The sequence below is a fragment of the Bidens hawaiensis genome, unplaced genomic scaffold, assembly GCF_021521415.1.
Source record: "Bidens hawaiensis isolate Kalapana, Puna unplaced genomic scaffold, B.hawaiensis_p1.1 tig00037007_1, whole genome shotgun sequence".
Taxonomy (NCBI): domain Eukaryota; kingdom Viridiplantae; phylum Streptophyta; class Magnoliopsida; order Asterales; family Asteraceae; genus Bidens; species Bidens hawaiensis.
The window spans coordinates 65,802-90,012 of NW_027496458.1; the positions used below are offsets into that span (position 1 = coordinate 65,802).

Genomic DNA, 24,211 nt, shown 5'->3' on the forward strand with positions numbered 1-24,211 from the left:
AGGAAGAAACTGAACCTGAGGAGGAGACAGATCCTGAGGAAGAAGAATTTCCCGACAACCCAAATGAAGAGATGACATCGGAAAAAGAACAACACTCAACACCAAGCTACGGATCTGTTGACCCATATATGAAATTCCTCCATGAACTCAAGGGTAAAGCGTCATCAAGTTTTCCACCTTATCAAGGCGAGATTCCATCCATTGAAGAACAAGACAATGAAATCCGTGAACAGAATGAAGCTGCTGATGCATTCTTCAATTATCCCTCCGATATGATTGCATCTCCATACCCTGATCCCAAGAACCACTACGACATTGTTATGTTGGGCTACCGCAACCCACCTCCAAGATACGGGTATCCTACGGACATACCACAGTCCCAGGAGGAGCATTTGGATCGAGCCTTACAGGAAACAGATGAGCTGAGAAAGAAGATAGATGCTGATGGAAAGAAGAAGAAGAAGAAGATGGGAGACAAACTTCTTCGCAAATGTAACAAGCTCACCAAAGTTGTGAAGAAGTTTATGAAGGGCTAAGTGGATGGTGAAGATGGTGTGTTCAAGAAAATGAAGTTTATATGTGTAAAATAGTTGTATGTTATGTGTAATATACGATGTAATAAGGATAGGAGTTTGTTGTAAATTAATATACATATCGTTTATGATATGTATATAAATGTGAAATAAATAAATTTGTATAATAAGAAAAGAAATATGTTAAATTTCAGATAAAGAAAAAGAATAAAAGATAAAATATGTCTCAATAAAGTGATAATCGAGAGGTTTCCCGAAAGGAAGCCGTGAGACGCGAAGTGAAAGGAAAAGGTCCCGAGAAAGAGGAACCAATTCCCGACAAATATCTGAAACAAATTCAACAAATGGTTAAAAATGCGGTTAGAGAAGAATCAATGTCTAAATCTCAAACAAGACATTCTCAAACAAAACATACTCAAACTAAAAATCCATCCCGTAAATCTATTTCTAAACCCCGTACTCGACCTTCACGTGAGGAAGAGAGTGTGCATGAATCAAACGCTGATGTAGGGGTTCGTAAAGAATTTAAGAAACTCAAGATAGGAGGATGTTCATTTAAAGACTTTAAGTACTACGGACCGAAAGAATTTCACGGTGACAGGGGAGACATTAATACCGTAAGGTGGCTTGAAGAGATGGAGACGATTGTTATCACAAGCAAGTGTACGGAGGAGGAGAAGATTCAATACTCCGCCCTGATGTTCAAAGGCGAAGCACTCGAATGGTAGAATACGTTAATGATGAGTAGAGGAAGGGAGGTGATGTATAGTTTGTCTTGGAACGAGTTTAAAGAATTGTTGATGTTGAAGTTCTGTCCGATGCACGAGACAGATCAAATTCAAACCAAGTTCTTGGCTCACAAGGTTGTTGGAATAAACCTTCTTGAGTATAACACGAAATTTCACGAATATTATCGCTTGGTACCCCAGCTAGTCACACCCGAGTCCAGCAAAGTGACACGCTACATTTGGGGACTGCCACGAGAGATTCGTGACATGGTAAGATCGCACTTACCACAAACCGTTGACTCCGCGATGGAGTTAGATGGATACTTGATGGGCGGAATGATCCGCAACAAGGAGGAGGATAAGAAGGTGGTAACGACACATGACTCATGAAAAGGTGGAGATACCCGCTTCAAGGGTAAAGGAGTTGATCAACGAAGGTCTAACTCCAATCTTGGCGTCCCTCAATGCAAAATTTGCAAGAAATATCATAGAGGTAGATGCAACTTTGCCTCACGAGTCTGTGAGTCATGCAATAGACCCGGTCACGCTGCGACCGATTGTTGGAAAAAGAAGATGACCTGCTACAACTGCAAAGAAATGGGGCATCTTAGTTTCGAGTGTCCCAAGAACAAACCCGCGACTGGTGGTGCGGGTGGTAGCGGTCAAAAGAACGATCCCAAGAAGGGCAATGCAAGAGTCTTCGTTCTCGATACGAAGAAAGCGGCTGAGACACCGGAAACCATCACCGGTACGTTTCTTGTTAATAACGCTTATGCTAGAGTCTTGTTTGATTCAGGTGCCAACTTAAGTTTTATAGATTATAAGTTTTGTAGTCTATTAAACGAACCTTTAATCAAACTCAATAAAACTCTAAGCGTCGAGACCGCTAACGGCGAAACCATCAAAATCACCGAAGCTTTAGAAAATGGAACATTTTTTTTAGCCGGTTACGTTTTGCCTATTCAATTGTTACCTATGACTCTTGCTGGTTTTGATGTTGTATTGGGTATGGATTGGTTATCCGACAATCATGCTCATATCCTTTGCAATAGCAAGACCGTTGAACTTCGGGCCCCTGATAAACGTACAATACGAATTGAAGGGGATAAAGATGCGGGCCAAGTTACCCTAATTTCCATGATAAGGGCTAACAAGTGTTTGAATCAAGGATGCTTAGCATTCATGGCCTACGTTACCAAAGAATCAAAACCCAAAGAAATCAAAGACGTTCCCGTTGTTTCTGATTATGCCGATGTATTTCCTAATGAACTCCCCGGCATTCCTCTCGATCGTGAAGTAGAATTTAGGATCGATCTTATTCCTGGAACTGCTCTGATCGCCAAGGCTCCTTATCGCCTTGCGCCAACCGAGATGAAGGAAGTGAAGAAACAACTCGACGAGCTCCTCGAGAAAGGCTTTATCCGACCAAGTTCGTCACCATGGGGAGCGCCGATACTATTCGTCAAGAAGAAGGATGGATCTATGCGGATGTGCATTGACTATAGAGCCCTCAACAAAGTAACCATCAAGAATCGTTATCCAGTTCCGCGTATTGACGATCTATTCGACCAACTTCAAGGTGCTAGCTTCTTTTCTAAAATCGATCTTCTCTCCGGCTATCACCAACTTAAAGTTCAATCCGAAGACATTCCGAAAACCGCTTTCCGTACAAGATATGGACATTATGAGTTCACGGTTATGCCGTTTGGACTTACTAATGCTCCAGCTGCGTTTACGGACATGACGAACTGAATCTGTAAGCCTTACTTAGATAAATTTGTGATCGTTTTCATCGACGACATACTCATATACTCTAAGTCCAAGGCCGATCACGAAGTCCATTTACGAACTTTACTTGAAATTCTTCGAACCGAGAAATTGTAAGCCAAGTTCTCGAAATGCGAGTTCTGGCTACATGAAGTGCAATTTCTTGGTCATGTAATCAATGTCAATGGTAGGTGGACCCCGCTAAGATTGAAGCTATCTCTAAGTGGGAAGTTCAAAGTCGCCAACCGAGATTCGAAGTTTCTTGGGATTGGCCGGTTACTATCGTAGGTTCATCGAAAACTTCTCTCGAATCGCTGTTCCCTTAACCTCTTTAACACGAAAGAACATTAAGTATGCATGGGGAGCAAAGCAACAAGAGGCGTTCGATGTACTGAAACAAAAGCTTACCCAAGCACCTATACTGGCCTTGCCAGAAGGTACTGAAGACTTCGTTGTCTTTAGTGATGCATCTCATTTCGGTTTGGGATGTGTGCTAATGCAACGAAAGAAAGTTATCGCTTACGCCTCTCGTCAACTTAAAGTGCACGAAAAGAATTACACAACTTATGATCTAGAGTTAGGCGCCATAATCTTTGCACTTAAGATATGGAGGCACTATCTCTACGGAGTAAGATTTGTTGTGTACACCGATCACAAAAGTTTAAAACATATCTTCGATCAAAAAGAGCTAAATATGCGTCAACGACGCTGGATGGAAACTCTAAACGACTATGACTGCGAAATTGTCTATCACGAAGGTAAGGCCAACGTTGTGGCTGATGCCTTAAGTCGTAAAGAGCACGAAAAGCCAAAAAGAGTCCGAGCGTTAAGGCTAGAACTTCAAATCTATCTTAATGACCAAATCAAATCCGGTCAATTCAAGCCATTAATGAAAACCAAATCTCTGACGAAAAACGTAACGGCACCATTGACTCGCTAGTCAAAGGTGACGACGGCATCCTTAGACTTGGAAATAGGAGTTGGGTGCCAAACGTTGGGGATTTGCGTAAGAAGATAATGAACGAAGCCCATAAGTCCAAATATACAATGCACCCCGGTAGTGACAAAATGTATCAAAATCTTAAGTCAAACGACTGGTGGAACAGAATGAAGAAGGACATCGCTTCGCACGTTGCGAAATGTCTAACCTGTCTGAAAGTCAAGGCTGAACATCAAAAGCCTTCGGGATTGCTTCAGCAACCTGAACTTCCCGTGTGGAAGTGGGAGTTGATAACCATGGATTTTATAACCAAACTCCCAAAGACGACTCGATAACACAATGCTATATGGGTGATTGTGGATCGTTTAACAAAGTATGCACATTTCATACCTATCAATGAGTCGTACTCAATGGATAGATTAGCGCGTATTTATGTGAACAACATCGTTGCTTTGCATGGAGTACCGCTATCTATAATTTCTGATCGAGACAGCCGTTTAACGTCTCACTTTTGGAAAAGCTTCCAACAAACACTTGGCACAAAGCTAAACCTTAGCACTGCCTATCATCCACAAACTGATGAGCAAAGCGAAAAGACTATCCAAACGTAGGAAGATATGCTCCGCGCTTGCGTGATTGACTTAGGTGGAAGTTGGGATGACCACTTGACCCTAATGGAATTTTCGTATAACAATAGCTATCACGCGAGTATTCAAACCGCACCATTCGAGGCGTTATATGGTCGAAAGTGTAGGACACCCGTGTGCTGGTCTGAAACTAGAGACAATCAATTGTCTGGACCCGAAATAGTCCAAGAAACTACCGACAAGGTTCTTCAAATTCGTGAACGAATTAAGACGGCACGTGATCGCCAAAAGAGTTACGCTGATGTCCGTCGTAAGCCGTTAGAATTTATTATCGGTGATAAAGTTCTTTTGAAAGTCTCGCCATGGAAGGGCATAGTCCGCTGCGGCAAGAAAGGCAAGTTAAGTCCTCGATTCGTTGGACCTTTCGAGGTACTCGAACGAATTGGTACAGTCGCATGCCGTTTGCGACTACCCGAGGAAATGCAAGGGATACACGACGTATTCCATGTTTCGAATCTGCGTAAGTGTCTAGCCAACGAATCTCTTTCAATGCCACTAAAAGATGTAGAAATTAACGAAAACTTAAAATTCATTGAAAGACCAATACAAATCGAAGATTCGAAAACTAAGAAACTTAAAAGACGAACATTGAAAATCGTGAAAGATGGGATTCCCGACGAGGACCCGAATATACTTGGGAACTCGAGTCCGAAATGAGAAAGAAATACCCCCACTTGTTCTTATAAACAATCTCGAGGACGAGATTTATTTTAAGGTGGGGAGGATGTAACATAACGTAAATTTTGGGCCAAAAATGTCAAGTTTCCAAAGTCAAGGGACCAATTCTGCCAATTTCCAAACTCCAGGGACTAAAATGTAAAATCTGTTTTATTTATCCATCGCGCTACGCGACAGGGTCAAGAAAGACACCCATCGCGTACCGCGATGGAGTGTCTGATACAACGTGACACGTGTGCCACGTGGCACACGGTGGCAACGCCTGCTGCCACGTGTCACCACGTGGCAACACGTCCGCCACGTGTGGCGGCGCCTGCCACGTGTCGACACGTGGCAGGTCTACCTGCTGACTCAGCAAGCCTATATCACGGTACGCGATGGGAAATCCAAGGAACCCATCGCGTACCGCGATGGGATCCAGTTTGGGCTATAAAAAGGGCAGCCACGAATTCAGTCTCTTCACACCTCAATTACACACACTTACTCTCTCTCTAGCTTTCTCTCACTACCGCGAAATACGTGCCATCAATCCATCTCGATAAACGTACCCCGAAACCTCGTTTTCTGTCACACCCCGACCAAAGGCGGCGGAACATGCCGGGGTGCAACGATTGCTCATAAGCGCATGACACTATTTAAAGCGACAATATTTAACAAACTCATTTCATTTCACATCATCGAAAATGTCACATAACCAAATATTCATAACTCAAATACAACAAAATATAACAAAATATAGCAAATCAAATATTGTTCAGTTTTGCTAATATCCTAACGGTATTTGTGACGTTTTCTTCACCGAACTCCATAATCAACCTAGATGCAAACCTGTAACATTTCATAAAATAAAGTTTATCAACACAAAGGTTGGCGAGCAATTCATAAGTTTGAACAATAGATATATAGTATGAAAAGCCACAAAACTAGTATATAAAACCATAAATAATAGCTATAAACTTGGATAAATAGTTATCGCTAACAAGTTAGCGACACCCAACTATAAGGGGTTGCCAAATAGTTTAGGATTTTATAGTTATCGTTAATTGCATTACGTTAACGACACCTTGCCATGAGGGGTTGCCAAATGGTCTAGGATTTATAGTTCCACCATCCAAAAGCGATAAACACATAGTCAAATAAGCATAGAACACCAAATCGAGCAATTATTCAAGTAAGGTATACAACAACGTTTGTGGTTTAAGACCCAAGTATAAAACATTTAGTTTAGATAAGTTGAAATGTCACTCCCAAAATAAAAGATAGAAAACGGGGTATGAAGTTACTCACATTCAAGTAATAAACTTGAAAGATTGATTATTTGGAGATTTGCCGGAACGACGAGTTTAACGTATGAAGCCTAAATAAAAGAAAGTCTTGGATTTAGAAAGGTTGTCTTGAAGATCTTTAAATAAAATAATTGTTGCAAAAACTAATCAATTAAAGTTCAAGGTTTAAAATGTAACTATTTAAGAATTTATAATAATAACCCTTTTAAAAAATGTAAGTTTGCTCAAAACCGGGTTAAAGTATCTAACCTTAATATTTACTTAACCAATGTTAAGTAATAAGGTGGGGAAAATGCTAAAATGCAAGTTCCATTAGGCTAAAGATACTAAAACGGGTTTTTAACGAGTGTTCGGGTTGTCGGTTCGGGTCTTGACAAATGGTCAAACCCAAAGTCAACTTTCCAAAATATTAATTGTTATGAGATAACTCATTAAAACATACTAACATTTACCAAGTATGTAGATCTATTGTTTAGAACTAACAACGCACGTTAAGCGAGTGTTCGGTTTTGTCGGTCCAAGCTATGTTATGAGATCAAGTTGGATCCAACTATTCCAAGTACTTAAGAAAATAATTAAAATCAGTTTGTAAACTATTTTTTTAAAGAAATATACAAGTCTTGATAACTAAAAACACACTTGTGTGTCTTAAGCGAGTAAAAGTCGGTATAGTTCGGTCTCCATCTCACAAATAGTTCATAGATGGTTTCTACATGCCCAAATATCATAGAACTTGTATATTGGTTTATAAATGAAGAAAACTTAAATTTTACAACAAAAAAAGTTAACTACAAGTCTTTTAAGCAAAAGTTTCGGTTTAGTTCGGTTTCCATCTCCCAACGAGTTCATAGATGGATTCCATATGCTTAATATCAAAGAACTTGTAAAAATGATTTTTGAAACTCAAATATAGCAATAAACATGTTTAAACAACTATTTTAACAAAACTAGTAAACAAAAGTTCGGTTTCCGGTTTGGACTAGTTTCGGTTAAACCGAGGTTAGTCTTATACAAACCCACACCATGGAACTTGTAAATAAGATGAACAAACTAAAGGGTTAGAAGTTAGTCATAAATGATATGTATAATAAGTTATGTGTGTGTAAATATATATCAAGAACACGAAGTCCTCTATGAAGCCTTGCCTTATGACATTCGAAACTTAACCAACCAAAGTTGGTGAAGTAACAAATAAAGGAAACAAGGGGTGTGTATTATAAATATGTTGTACCACCATATTCAAGAGTTAGTAATGTTAGATGAACAAGTTAGAATGAAAGACTATAGTTAGTTTGACTTGAGAAGTCAAAACTTCAAGAATACATAAGAAATAACAACCTTGAATCTATGGAGTTTGAGAGAGTTTTTGGAGATGTAGCAAGAGTAAAATGAAGAAGATGGGTGTGTATATATAGGGAAGGAGTGAAGGGTTGGGTATAAAGATTCTTTTATGGTTTGCATAAAAATGGGTATGTTTAAATGGTCAAACAATGCATAATATAAAAAAAATATATTTTATATATTTTAAATGACAAGATCCAATATTTTATATATTTTAAATGTTCGGGTTACAAACGGGTCGGGTTTACATAACAAAAGTGACCCGAAATTGACGAATGTCACATTTTCCGTGCCCGTTACCTTGATTTCCGTGCCACTCCCCGACATCCCAAACAAGAAAGAAGTGCTGACCGACGACCCGGTAGTTCCTCGAAGTGCGTGCCAAGTGCGGAAAGGAGTGTTGATCAAGTGAACGTTGAAAAGTGAGTAGCGTCGAAGTGCTGCCCGAGTGTGAAGGGTATTATTAAGCCAAGCAAGGTAGGCATAATGCCCGACCCAAAATAATAATAAAATATTATAACGGCTTAATGCCCTAAGTCGGAATTATACTCGATGAATATAAAAAGAGTGAAAATGTATAACAAAGAAAATAAAGAAAAGAAAGATGAATATATATATGTGAATATATATATGTATATGATTATTCTTTGTTATAAAATATATTATTTAAGTGTAATGAGTATACTTAAATAATAAAGAAAATACGTTTCTTAAAGAAGAAGAAACGTCGGGTTTTTAAATATAAACTAAAGGTTTATAAACACTACTTTTTAACTAAAGGTTTTAAAAGTAAAAGAAATAATGAACTAAAGGTTCATCGAGATGATAAGACTAAAGGTCTTAAGCCGGATCGTGTATCCGACTAATGAATGTTATACTCGTACTATAGGTGCGAGATAGCGAAGAAAGACTAACGGACGGACGGTGTTGGAAGCCGATCCTATTGAAAGGTGAATACTCCCCACTTTTACAAACTTGTTTTCAAACAAACAAATGAGTTATGTGTAAAACTTTACATGAGGCTACGTGTCTCTAAAAACATTATAAATAAGAGTATAAGCCAGCCCTCAGGCTATGGTATACATTTGTCTGGATCCTTACATATGTGGAACGCGGTGGGCACATTGCACCACGCTTGGTCACGACCTCCAGCCACGATGGGCCGGACCTAAGTTATGTCCGAGTGAGGAATGGTCATGTGTATATTTATGGTACCTAAGTTATGTCATAAACGCTGCAGTGTTTCGCTGAGGTGACCTAGTGCAGAGACTCGAGTTTATGATGATTGATTTAACTTGATTATTCCTAAGCCAAGATGGGCCGAGACTTATGTGGTCTCGAGGGGTGATTAAGTAAAGAAAATATTTTTAGCGTCAACATATTCACCAGCATTCGTTGCTGACGTATTTTATTTAACATTTTGCAGGTAATCAGGAATAGAGCTTGCAAGACGAAGAAGCTCAAGAATCCGATGGCTCGGATAATTTTGTGTAAATATAAAATATGGTGGTTTTGTAAAATATATAAACAACTTAAAACGAGACTTTCGTCTCACATTTTGTAATGTAAATATTTAAAAATATGATCATTTGTTTTTATAAAGTCTTCAGCTAAACCCCGTAACTCAAATTTATTGTCAAAAACGGTACCAACTATGGTTCACACTCCTAGGCCTAGAATGGGGGTGTGACAACAAGTGTAGCTGTGTAGGGATAAGTCGACCCCTGCGAAATATTTTTAGGTATATACATGTCAAAATCCCGACTGATCGTTATGAAATTCTGACACCAACTCTTTTCCGACCCCTATAAAATGATTTTCGATTTTCTTATGAACGTATAGTCAATGTAAACGTTTTAATATCTTATGTGTTAATACGTAAAATTAAAATCTACTAAAATCACTTAAGTGGTTTAGTAATATCAAATGCAATAAATTCAATACAAATGTTTCTAACGATTTTATATATAGCAGTGAATATATATAGAGTTATTAGTGTATGCTATTATGCAGGCTTAATGATTACATTAAATGATGTTTCATAAAATAAGATGCCAATAGGTAAGGTCACCTTTTTTCTTAACCATGAATATCATGTTGAAAATGGATATGAGAGAATGCTATGTGCTAGAAACTTGAAGGTTAATTGAACCATATTGAAGTTGGGGCTCTAGAGTCTAGACTTGGAAAAGAAAAAGGTGTTTTTTTGGTGAGTTTGAAATATAACATGAAGTTAATATAACGATTTATGAAACTTTGTTGTTGTAGGGTTTTTAATCATGTTGTTAGTCATCTATCCACTGACATAGCGAACTCTGAATCTACCTCCACGTTGGTGCCATGCCTCTCATGAAAAAAATAAACTCGTCTCTAAACCCAAGTAGTCAATATAAAAATGTAAATGTAAAATTAATATGTTTTATGTTATATGTTGACGCGTAAAACATTAAATTAAATTTAGTAATATCAAATACAATAAGTTCTAAACGAATGTTCCTATAATGATATGTAGTAGTGAAAATAAAGTGTATGCTACTATGAATGTTTAATGATCACATTAAATCATGTTTCATAATATAAGATGCTATACGGAAGGTCACCTTTTTCTAACCATGACATATCATGTTGAAAATGAATATGAGAGAATGTTGTTTCTGGAATGTTGTGCCAACCAAAGTTGGTGTTGTAGACTTGGAAACAGAGTAATTTATCAACATATTTCACTTTATTATATGCCAACATATAATCCAGCAGATATGTATTACTATCATTTAGTCCATAATCTTCCCAAAAGAAGATACAGAAATTAAATTTGCAAAGTATATATATTCAAGTTTGTGATTTTTTTGGCCTGTTATCAAATATCAACTATGTTCTATCTAAGGAGGCAAATTTTCCATCGAGAACAATATCAATTTCACGTTCCACGTCTCAAACTCTAAATTCTAAACATCAAAAGCTGGTATAGATAATCGCCTAGTCAGTAGTTACGTCACGTGTTTATATGTTTATTTGTACATAGCAATAGTATAGGGACTTGATTTGGAAATCTGTAATAGTTGTAGTTAAGGGGCTTGTTTGTAGTATTGTAATAGTTAGACTAAAAGTGTAATTCTGGTCGTTAGCCTAACTAACCAGTCGTTAACGGTTGTTATGGTTATATACCAACTAATGGAAGGATAATGAATACGCTTGATTGATCGAATTATCTTCTTCTTATAGTTCCATAGTTCTATTATATTACTAGCAGGTTACGGTGGGGTTGAGTGTAAATTTTTTGTTTTCCTTTGTTAATGAAAAGTTAACGAAAATTTATTTGTTGGTTGCATATGAAGCGGTTTATCTTTTTAATAAAAAGAAAAAATGTAAATTGATTAAGTTTAGAGACAACAACGTGAATTTGATTAAAACTAAATAGAATTATGTGAACATTTATATTTATTAAAATAAAGCATGAAAATGGCAAATATAAATGTTGAAGAGACATATGGCTTTACACCCACAACTATTGCACAACGTACCCCAGCTGAATTCTTTGTTTAAAAATTTAATTGCGAATGTATATATGTAAAACAAGGTTATTTGAAGATTTACACTGTACACCAATTGTAAAAACAAAATTATTTAAACATTTAAACTTATTTAAATAATCAAGCACAAAAACTAGCACATCAAAGAGTTGAACCTAAGACCTACAGATTCGCACCTAACAACTTTTTCACCACACCAACTGAATTCTCTATTTTAAAACTTACTTTTGTATGTATATATGTAAAAACAAAAGAAAGAATAAATAATGATGTACAAAAGATGAAGCAAAGTTTATAACCTATAATGCACAAAGACTCTCAAAATTGTTATTATATAAATTATTCATATCAAATGTATATGTTTGAGTCTCGCAAAGTAGGCACTAGGTGGATTTAAGGAGTAATATTTTTGTTTGGGGGGGGGGGGGGGGTTGGGGAGGTGGTTTAGCATGTAGACTATTAGTTCGACACATAATACAATACTGATGAGAAACCATAATATTGAAAGAAACATACCAAAATTTTCAACAAGTACGGCATATTTTTTTTCCTTTTATTTTGGCATGCTTGTTGGTCATCTCTGACAGTATTGAACTATTCATCATGTTAAATACTCTTTGAAACCAGTTTGAAACCGGTGAAACCAAACCAAATCGGTCAAAAATTCCGATCATAACATGATCAAGAAACCGGTTAGTATTCAACACGGGTTTGACTTTATATTAACCAACCCGAACCACTACAGGTTTTTACTTAGTAACCAGTTTCTGCGTCTCTAGCCGGGACATTCATGTGAATCAGCATGTTGGTTTTTAGATAGGAAGAACTGAAGAAGCGTTCGTTCTTCCTTTCTCTGTAAATAATAACCGTCACAAACAGCTTCTAATTCAAATAATCTTGTTGTTCCGTTTGATAAAAATGGCAATCCTCATCTCACTCTCATATAACCCTAACCATATCCTATCACTACCACACCAACAAATTTGTCAATCTTCGCATTCACCAATCTCTCCGATCAGTTATGGATACACTGCTGGCTCCAGTTCTAACTCTAATATTGCAGCTAAATGCTCATCTCATTCAACGGCGTCACTGTGGCTCGAGCCTGTTGGTGATGATTCATATGGTGATGGCGTCAGTGAGGAGGATATTAAGCTTTCGATTCCTGTCAGAGCTTATTTCTTCTCTACTAGGTATATTAATATTAATATTAGCTATTAATATCTATGTTGTAGAACTCTTTAGACGCTAGTCCGGCAGTGTAGAGGTAGGATTCAGTACAATTGAAACTAGCCTACTAAACATACGAATAACTACAGTTATTATTATTTTACATTTTTGAACTAGACTAATTACACTAAGAAATTGAAGTAGTGTTACTCTAGTTATTTGTACACTTCTCACTGTTAATAGCTGTTTGTATTTGATCCTAACACTATACCACAGTCACACACACACAAAATATTTCAAAGTTTTATATATAATTTTTTAAACTTATTAATCGGATTTGATTAATAAGTATAATTTTCAAATACATTAAAGATTTTGACCAATTTTGAACGATTTGGACCGGCTTTGACTGACAACTGATTTTTGAGTGCTATCTTATATAAAAGTAAAAAACCAAGATAACTTTCAGTTAGTGGCTGATGAAATTAGTTCCTACTTCTTAGTAGTGTTGTAGAAGTCGCTAGGTGCTAGTAGGGGCGGTGGGGTAACAAATAGCGATAAATAGGGATTAATCAGTTTGGAATTTTATATTTATTTTTTTATTTTTTAAAATATATATGTAAAAATTTTTATATATAATGCCTAAAATACTTCATAGATTTGATCAATTGACTGAAATGTGACCAATATTGACTGATTTTGATCAATTTTGAGACTGGTACTGGTTATGGGGCGATTAGGTGAAATTGAATCGGTAGCCCTCCGATTTCTGATCAGTCAGCATCTAATCAGAATTTTTACAACGCTAATTCTTAGCGTCATAGATAGTGAATAATGGAATGTATCATTTTCGTTGTAGTACTTGCATGTATGCATCTAGGATATGTTTGTTTTGTGATCAAGTTGACTGTGTATGATTTACCATGGTGATTTTGTGCAGTGTTAATTTGAAGAGTTTAGTGGACCAGAACAGACACAATTTCATCTCGCATGACTAACTATGTCGCGTTGAGATTTGGCAGCACAAAGCCTGAGCTTATTGTAAGTTGTCTCTGTCATATGATTCTAAAATTCAGGTATGTATATTTTAGGGTACAATATTGTGAAACAGTAGTAAATTGACTGCTGTAAATTGCATCTTTCATCATCATATCATCATCATCATCATCATCGTACTCAGTATATCCCACCAATAGCAAAGCTATAGTAGGGTCTGAGGAGGGTAAGATGTAGACAGCCTTACCTCTACCCCATAAGGATAGAGAGGCTGCTTCCAGTGAGACCCCCGGCTCGATAGTAGTTTTGCATCAAGCCTTGGACATAAGGCACATAGCACTCAATCATCGGGACACCGGCTGATCGGTGCATGTACCCTTGTCTTTCGGCTATCAACGCCACTACATGATGCCTGATTAACCGTCCGTCACTTTTAACGTTATTTTCACGAGATTAGTAAAATAACGTCAAAATTAGTGCAATTTCACTTTTGCCCACCCGAGGGTTCACACATATATACATCATATGTGCGCACCGCAAGCAGGGCTATGTAAATTGCATCTTTCTAGCTGCTATATTCACACGAACAACTGGACTATTTCTGATCATATGCAAAAGTTATTATCTAGTTATTACTTAGCAGTTTATACCATGCTAGTATATATATCATTGCCAACAGAATCCCTTTACGATATCTGATTATACTCGGTACACCATTGTTGATTCTATCGATCATTTATGTTTTTCAGGGTTCAGGTGCCACAATAAGTGGAAGTGACTGCTGTTATTTGGTAGTTTTTCAGTATGGTTCAATTGTCCTGTTTAATGTTCGTGATCAAGAAATTCATGGGTACCTGAAAATTGTTGAAATGCATGCTTCAGGGTCACTACCTGAGATGAGAAAAGATGGTATATTCAAAATCCTTATTGTCCTTTTATGCTCATATCAATATTTTACATAATTTTTTTTTGTTATTTCATTTGCTTGATCTGCATATTGAAATCTAAAGTTTGTGACTTTAATCATGTGTAATACTCAGAATACGAGGTCAAAGAGAAACCAACACTTGACACATGGATGCAAGGTGGATTGGATTACATAATGCTGCAGTATTTGAATATTGATGGGATCCGTACAATTGGTAGTGTTCTAGGTCAGAGTATTGCACTTGATTATCATGTTCGCCAGGTAGGTTACTTCTAAAAATTACACCGAGTTCCTCATTGTAAGAACGATTTAATCAAATGCATTTTCACTCTTTTTTTTAATAGGTTGATGAGATGGTTGGAGAATTTACTGACATAAACAGTGATATGGAAAAAACTGGAACCTTCAGGATGAAGAGGAAAAAATTATTTCAATTAGTTGGGAAGGCAAATTCAAATCTTGCAGATGTGATTCTTAAGCTTGGACTTTTTGAGAGGTACCATTTAAATCAAATGATAGAAATTGTTATTTTATTGTCTATTGGTGTCACTACGTTGCGCATAGGTTTTGACTTGCATAATGATGACTAACAATATCAGTTAATTATGGGTTGCGCAGATCTGATATTGCCTGGAAGGATGCTAAATATGCTCAGATATGGGAGTACCTCAGAGATTTGCTAGTTTGAGTTGACTCAGAGATTTGCTAGTTTGGATTTCAAACTAAAGTTTGTGGAGGTAATTTTTATATTCATTCACTTGTATTTCTTTCGTTGTTTGCTCATTGTGTGACTGTGATGTGACATTCGGTTTACTTCTCTTGCAGCACAATATTCGTTTTCTTCAAGAGATCCTGCAAAATAGGAAATCCGATTTTCTTGAATGGGTCATTATTATACTCATAGGTGCTGAAATTCTTATATCTGTTTATGACATTACCCATAAGTCTGTTACATCTCTATAATACTTCTTTGTGTATCATTTTGAAGATAAAAAAAGTTATACAATTATCACAATAAAGAATCTGTAATATCTTATCATTATACACACTTGTTAAGAACAAAAAGGAGAAATTTACATGGTAAACCGGGAACAGTTAAAGTAGAATGCTCAGTTTATCGCCTCGACACATGGTGAGTTTTGTTGCAGGGGCAACATGTAATGGAACTCAATTTGCAGGAGTTGATGAAGAGGTGCATTGCCATTTATACCCTTTTCAACACTGCTCTGCAGTTCTCCTAATGGTATGGCTGCAAGAAACCCCTTTATAAATTCTTTACAACAAGATGTTCCTTTACATGCAAATCCCGGGCTGTTTTCTTTCTCATGATTTTCTTTTATAACTTTTTCTGGTTCTACCTTTGAAGTTTTCATTTCTGGTGGCACATTAAAAATCACACTGTCTTCATTAAACTTCAATATGTAAGCTTTATCACACCCTTCAGCTAACCTTTCCCCTAATGTGTCGATTATAAAAATTTCATTTTTTTCTTTTTTGAGAACAAAGAAATGATCATTCCAACTGACAATGTAGACACCTTCTGAAGATGATTCACCACTTTGAATCTCATCCCATATGGTGTCAAAAGACATTGCATCTTGTAAATGATCCAACTCATTTATATTCTCGAGCTTAAAAAAGCCCACGTAAGACTTTTCAGATACCACCTCCAATGGTCTAATCTTCGCTTGTATGACTGTATCAAGATCAAAATGTTGATCAAGAAACTTATCCTTGTGAGTTTCTTCTTCACATAAGTTTCTCCACTCTCTCGACCCGTCTCTAATTAGTTTATCAAGTTCACATTTTAACGGTAGAGCATTCGGGTTTTTAAACAGCCAGTCAGTAATTATTGTAGCAATTACCGTGCATGCACCGCCTCCTAATGCTTTCTCACTCCTCTGGTCAATTGTAGCCATGAATACATCTGTCTGTAACTCCAGTTTTCCGTCTCTACTTTTAACAGTTTTCTTTTCCCACTTGCCAACTTCAAATCTTGCACTATCCATAAACTCATCATCTTTAACATCACCTTTTACTTTATCTTTTTGCGGTTTTAAAAACGAAAGTAGAGTTCTTCGTGCATTATCAATATCATCACCTCCTTCACCATTTGCTTTATTCAACAGTGGTGCATCTTTGGGCTTCTTTCTTATATTCCATGAAAGAATCCTTTTTAACTTAGGTTTTTCCAAAACTTCATAACTTGAGGTTTGTTCTTTACCTTGATATATGATGGTTTCGTGCAAAGATTGACTTCTTGTTAAATCTATGGTCTTTATTCTTTGATAACTTTGATCAGTTTCTTCTTCACTTTCAGAGTGGCAGCTCTCCTTTTCAATTTCCATCTTGTTTCTTGTTTGACTTTGATTTTGAATTTGGAAATTTACACATGATAGAAGGGATGGTAGCAGGTGCGTTGGAGATACAGGGTACACCGTGTTTTTTGTATGGTTTTTTTCGACTTCAATGACATCTAGTTTTACCTGAAATTTGCATTAGGTTATATTTCAGGTCCAGTTGAGCTATATATGTTATATGTGTATATATGAAATAGTAATTATAATCTTATCATGCTTGAAAAAATATCTCGAGTTACCTTTAGTATGGCTTCATGGGTGACACCTCCAATGTGGCAATTGACTGGAAGTTTGACCCATTTTTCTGAACGGGTAGTGAATTCAGTAAGATCAATTTTGACTTTAGCCAAAATGTCAGCCTTGCGGTTTGAGTCCACATCAGTTCCCTGTTAAAATCTATAAATATTTAGATGCTTATACAAGTTGGTGCTAGCAGTCATTATACAACCTAGGGTAACGGGTCAAAACGGGTCGGGTTAGGTACTTATGTTGACCCGATGCACTTTCTGTTCAAAGTATTTATTTCCTAGAACCAATTACTGTGCCAAATATGTTTTTTCTTGCCAAAAGTTATATTTATCAATAATTTGAAAACTTACAGTAAAATGATTATTAAGTTTTATGCCTTAAAAATACACTTTGAACAACTTTCGACTAATAAAAGTACTTGACCCGTTAGAGATCACTAGATTGGACACGAATCAGTCCATTAATAAGCAAATGGATTGAAATTTTCATATCTACTCATCATCATCATCATCATCATCATCGTACTCAGTATATCCCACCAATAGCAAAGCTATGGTAGGGTCTGAGGAGGGTAAGATGTAGACAGCCTTACCTCTACCCCATAAGGATAGAGAGGCTGCTTCCGGTGAGACCCCCGGCTCGATAGTAGTTTTGCATCAAGCCTTGGACATAAGGCACATAGCACTCAATCATCGGGACCGGCTGATCGGTGCATGTACCCTTGTCTTTCGGCTATCAACGCCACTAAATGATGCCTGATTAACCGTCCGTCACTTTTAACGTTATTTTCACGAGATTAGTAAAATAACGTCAAAATTAGTGCAATTTCACTTTTGCCCACCCGAGGGTTCACACATATATACATCATATGTGCGCACCGCAAGCAGGGCTAAATTTTCATATCTACTAATAAGTTTAATTTGCAACTTCAGTAACTTACATGAACCTCGAGTTCGATCTTCCAGCTTCTAGGATTCCTGCTATTGATATCCAGACTGCAGCTCTGCTCAAAATCTTCATTCCAGGTGACACGACCATCGGGATTTATGCACTGTTTATAGGTATGATCTTTTTGCACAGCTATTCGAGGTACGTGTCCTTTTTTGGGAATTTCTAGTTTCACATGCACTTGCATATTATAATTATCTTTGTTAGGAACATGATCAATAACTAAACCTTCAAGCTCACATATTTTGAGGTGGAGCTTGAAGTGCTTAGTGCCTGATGTTGAACAAAACCTCCAGTTCCTCATATTTAGGTTCACCGTTCGGCGTTCGCTACTCTTTTTTTGGTCTTTTATATGAAATGATTGGGATGAATAAAGGCAGATTTGTAGATCTTGTTGTCTTTATTGTGAGGGATTCAGGGTGTTTGACATTTGAAATTGAAATACAAAGTACAGGTGCAAAGTCAACTTCTTGATTTGTTAAGAGAATTTGAAAACAAATATGTTTATAAAAACAAAAGGAAATTTGAAAACAGTTGGTATGGTTATAAAAAAACATAGCTGGTCTTTCTGACTTCTTCTATACCTGCCTACTCTCATACCTTCTAGATTTGTTGAATTCTAAGTTTTAACCTCAAGTTTTGTTGTTTACACAAATTGATACTTCAGTTTTTTTTGCTTTATGTTAGTAGTACTTCCCATATATATATAACCGGATTAACGCTAAATATTAAGAAACAATGAGGAACTGTTAATTCACCTTTGATTAGATGTAGTCATTGGCGGTTACACTATTTTTGGAATCGTAGTGTATTCACTAGTAAATCACTAAATCCAGTGAATTATATTGTTTCTAAATATTTAATTTTTTTCATCTGAACCCATAAGATCACCCTTGTGGGCTAACTAGGGGCTTCGTTGGTGTGTTAGCGCCCTAGAGGGCTAAATCTGGCGGGGTCCACCCCAATGCACCAATCAAACTTTTTTCTGTTATTTAATGTTTAGTTACTCCACAACACATTAGTTAAGGTTGGTTAGTTAATGGGTTCATGTGTACGTGACGTTGACGTCACATAGCCTAACTATACACCATTTTAAGACCACTTCATGGAAGGACTCATGTGACAAATATGAAGTTGCTATTCCCTAATTGAAAATGAAATATAGAAATTGCATCTACACCCCTTGACATTCGTGTGAAACATCACAATTTAGCAAAAAAGGTAATATAAAACTCTACGTGCCTTTTGAAAGTCAAACGAAGATGACATCTTAACTATAATATCTGTGTATTGAGTAATGACTTGTTGTTGACAAAAGAATTGAAACCGTCTTATCATATTAAATAAAGATTATATGGTTGTAATTTCAATGATAAACAAAGATTAAAGGAAGACCAATTATGTTTCTTGTTATAGAAAGTGACAGCCACGTTATATTTGGTAAAAGTAACTATATTGGAATTAGTACTTTACTTATATTTCATAGAAACATCTAAACGATTTACTTATATTGAATGTCAATAACTTGCTACGATAAAATAATGAGTTTTTAGATTTAGTCTAAACATGTTTGGTTTTAAATGGATTATAAACAGCGTTGGGTTGTATATAATGACTCGACGTCTTGACGCATCAACCTATTTACAAACTATGACCCACTTATATTTAACTTCAACTGTTCGATACTTGATTATAACTCCTCTAAATTAGAAACACGGACGGTATCTCGGTTACATAAGCTACACGTGTCTCGGTTACATAAGCCCATGCTCCCCCATTACTATACATATTATAATACGATGAATAAATATTCGAATACAAAAAATTGTATTTTGTTCAAAAACCAAATCACAAGCTTATGATAAAAAAAAAAAACGGTTCCATAGGCAGGCCTTGTCTTTATAATTGAGTAATTGGGCTTTGTGCAGACTATCTAGGGCCGTCCAAACTGCTCGTCGCTCGCTCGGAAATTGCTCGAAAAATGCTCGCTTGTTTTTACGCTCGATTGAAAACGAGCCGCTCTGCTCGGTTCGGTTTGTAAACGAGCCAAGCAACGAGCAAAGGTCTGCTCGGTTCGGTTCGGCTCGAATATTTTTAATTTATTTTATATATAATTAGATATGAACAAATATATAAATTTATAGACAAAACACATAAATATAAGCTTACAATTATTTTTACCCCTTTAAATTTTCATATTCCGTCAATTTTATAGTTTTATTTGTTCGACTCAAGTTTTTAGAATATTAGAAGTTTGTTTAAATGATCATTATATTTCACTTCAAACTTATTTTTTAATAAAAAATTACAATATATTACGTGTTTGTCTAGAAACTACTAATTTATTTATAAAATATATATATATATTTACAACATTCAAATTTGTTTTTTATTGAAAATTTTATAAAATGAAAAAGAAATAAATAATCTTGAAATCGCTCGACGTTCGTTCGAAAAATGCTCGATTCGATTTTGGCTCGTTTCGGTTTTCGCTCGGTTCAAATTTCAGCCGTTCGGTTCGGTTCGGTTGTAAACGAGCCAAGCAACGAGCAAGCCTTCGCTCGGTTCGGCTTGGCTCGTGAACAACCCTAAGACTATCTAACCTAAGTAAATGGATCCAATTTGATTTAAAATGCCCTTGTTCCTGGCCCATTACCTTAAGTTATAAAATTTTTGTTTCTAGCTTATAACTAAACTACTACAAGCAAATGAGCAATCACAATTCAAAAGGTCATATATAGTCCCATCCCACATCACATGTCCGAAAACCGCCCTTTAAAACTGGCTTCCACAATGCAAGCGGTCATCAACCACACTTCCCTCCCTTCTTAGGCCATGTAGTAGTTTTAATTACACGTCATCGTTAAATTGTTAAATCATTGCCACGTAGATAATGGAAATTTAACTAAACTATCTTTTTACATGAGTGTAACGACTTTAACTAAATATTAAATAAAAATAAGAAAATATATGATATGTTGGTTACAAATGGTCGTCATTCTACAATATAAATGAAGGTTGTTTTTGTCACTTACAAATTACAACATTTTCTTTGGTTTTCTTATGTTTATGTTTAACCATAATTTTTTTTTGATACTTGGATTTGGAATTTTTGGTTTGTTTGCATTTGTACGACCATCATTAGAATTATACCTTTGTGTTAGGTTGATGTTTTAAATAATATGGCATGTTTTGTGGATGATTTGGAATACTGGACAAGTGGTAAACATGGACAACACATTGAGAAACATGTATTGAAACCAGGTAGGGGTAGACGTGCATAAAAAAACCGGTTCCGGAACCGAACCGATGGAACCGACCCGGAACCGGTTCCAGTTCTTACCCGATGGACCTAATTTCCGGTCTGGGTATTTTTGTACCCGAAAATCATACCCGGTTCCCCTATTTGTATTTCTCAAGCGGTTCCTACCCGGTTCCTAAATGTACCCGGTTCGGTTCCTACCCGAAAAAACCGGTTCCGGCGGGTTTTTTTTTTAAAAAGGTCAAACACAGGTCAAACTAGCCGTTGGAACCGGTTCCAACGGTAATATAGCCGTTGAAACCGGTTTTTGAGACACAAAATAGCCGTTGGAACCGGTTCCAACGGTAATATAGCCGTTGGAACCGGTTTTTGAGACACAAACTAGCCGTTGTAACAGATTCCAACGGTAATATAGCCGTTGGAACCGGTTCTTGTAGCGCGAAACCTATATATTAGTTGTTTTTCATTACTTGTTTCACCACCACTTCCGCTTTTTTAGCATCCAAACTTCTTTTCTCTCGACAATACTTATTCGTATGTTTTCGTAATGTCGAGTTGGACCCTGCTTTAAGAAACTTCGAGCAATATTTGCAACGAGCCAGCTCCTGTGAGTCGGTCATGAGACACAAATCGTAATGAACCCAAACATCGGGGCATCTTGTTGTTTCGATCACCATAACAACGTTGTCATTAGTTGCCATTTGTTGTCGGTTTAAGCTTAATTGTGTTTTGGAGTGTGTTTTATACTTTTGGAAGTGGTTAAACAAGTACACCTTCATACCTTGCTATTTATAGAATGAAAATAAGCTAAATATAGTAAAAAAACCGGTTCCAACGGTCAAAAACGGCTATATAGCCGTTGGAACCGGTTTCTAGCGGCTAGAATATTTGAATTTAAAAAAAAACCGGTCGAACCGGTTTTTACGTAATAACCGGTCCCGGTTCTTACCCTACCCGGTTCCTAAAAGTTAACATTTCAGGGCATCGGTTCGGGTCGGGAACCGAACCGGTTCCTGGCTGGAACCGGTGCCATTTCCAACCCGGTGTGAAAAAAACCGGTTCCGAACCGGTTCGGGTTTTCCAAGTGAACCCGATTTGTGCACGTCTAGGTAGGGGTGTGCATGGGTTGGTTTGGGGCGGTTTTTAGCCAAACCCATAACCATAACCGATATAGCGGTTAATAGATAATCATAACCATAACCGATCCGTCATGGCGGTTTCGGTTAATCGGCTTTAACGGTTATAACGAGTCGGTTATGGGTCAGTTAACCGTGATTAAAATAAACAATCCTTCCGTATGATTGCGAACACTGAATAGCCGCTAATTGTATTGTGGAATTCAAGTATATTTTCTTTTTTTTTACTGCAATTTATGAAATATACATATCTAATTGACATACTAAATAACTGAAATGGAAATTTAGATCAACGATTATGGACCATAAAAATGAATATTGTAACCAATATCACCATTATTATTATTATTATTATTATTATTGGTCTAAATCTTAGTATGTGTGGAGAATTTTTTTCTGTAACGGACTAACGGAAATAAGTGTAAAAGTTACATAAATGGGGCGGTTCAGTTATGACGGGTTTGGAATTAACATTAACCAAAAACCGACCCATATTTGGCGGTTTTCAAAAATTCATTAAACCGACCCATCGTTATATCGGTTATCGGTTAAAATCGGTTCGGTTATATCGGTTATGGTTCGGTTTGCGGTTATAATGGTTAATTTGCTCACCCCTAAAACCAGGTAACGTTATAATAGACTGCATATATTTTGGTTAGACTTAATTTATTGGATTTATGTTATTCTAATTGCTTTAGTGTGTAGCTTTCGTGAATCCCTCTAGCAACACCCGATCCAAAAACATTAGGCTCAAAGAGACAACATCCGACCATACTAGGTTTACATGAGACTAAACAAACAAAACCACCAAAACAATTTAACCACAAACCTTTCTTAAACAGGTTCAAATTAAGGCATGAAACGGCCAATGACATCATGCTAACAAAAGGCAACAACTCTTTTGATATTTGAACAAGACTGTATAAATGACCTTCCAAATGAGAGCCGCATTTTGTACATTCTAAATTTAGGCAAAACTGCTCATTTTTTTGAAAAACTGTCGTGTAAAATGTAAAATTCCAAAGCTACTTGTATCATTTTGTAAGAACGATGAATCTTTTAATGCTAAGCGTCGATAATTAAACAAGTTTAGGAACATACTTAGCGCAATCCACAAATTGTAAAACCTAGTTTTTATATATAAAAAAAAATCTATGACTTATAAAATAAAAAGAACAACTGAACATCAAAATGCACCATGTTTTATTTTCCTAATCTCTTTCAAAGTTTAATAATAACCTAACAATAATTGTATATTTCTTGTTGTATGGGTTACACCTAATTTTCGTTCAGATTGTTTCATGTCTTTAAAGGTGCATGTGTCAACGTGGGAAATATGTTTTTCATGGTTTTATTTTAATCTAATGTTTTTCTTTGTTTCTTTTTTAAATAACGTCATTTAAATTCAAGCCGACATTTTTATTAAGGTTGCAACCTCCTTAGAATAACCCTAACACGTTTTCTTCGTGTTTTTGTACCACTTAATTGTTTATTACCATACCTTTACAAAAGCTAAAATCGTTTTTTAACCAGAGTAAGGGCTTTGTGTATTAGTTATTTGATAATTCCAACAGATATTTTCTAACGGGTATACCCAATGCTTGTATGTACGCTCAATATCTAGAGCGGATTGTGGGATGAGTATGTGACTGAGATTCCAATACATGTCTGATTGTCATCAGTAGCTCGCTCTATGTGACTGACTAGGTTCA

The 24,211-nt window shown here is 36.5% G+C and overlaps 1 protein-coding gene and 1 pseudogene across 2 annotated transcripts; one reads left to right on the forward strand and one right to left on the reverse strand.

Annotated features, from left to right (window-relative positions):
- Nucleotides 1–12,368: 12,368 nt before the first annotated feature.
- LOC143588962 (protein RETARDED ROOT GROWTH-LIKE-like) lies at nucleotides 12,369–15,650 on the forward strand (annotated as a pseudogene). Its single transcript, XR_013145188.1, has 7 exons — nucleotides 12,369–12,643; nucleotides 13,561–13,661; nucleotides 14,366–14,525; nucleotides 14,657–14,805; nucleotides 14,889–15,040; nucleotides 15,163–15,281; nucleotides 15,370–15,650. The product of XR_013145188.1 is annotated as a protein RETARDED ROOT GROWTH-LIKE-like (transcript).
- A 2-nt stretch (nucleotides 15,651–15,652) lies between these two features.
- Nucleotides 15,653–18,706, reverse strand: LOC143588954 (uncharacterized). Its single transcript, XM_077069836.1, has 3 exons — nucleotides 18,094–18,706; nucleotides 17,144–17,290; nucleotides 15,653–17,030 (listed from the first exon to the last, which is right to left on the reverse strand). The coding sequence occupies exons 1-3, from the start codon at nucleotides 18,403–18,405 to the stop codon at nucleotides 15,654–15,656; spliced, it is 1,836 nt and encodes a 611-aa protein (XP_076925951.1). The 5' UTR covers nucleotides 18,406–18,706; the 3' UTR covers nucleotide 15,653.
- Between the last annotated feature and the right edge of the window lie 5,505 nt (nucleotides 18,707–24,211).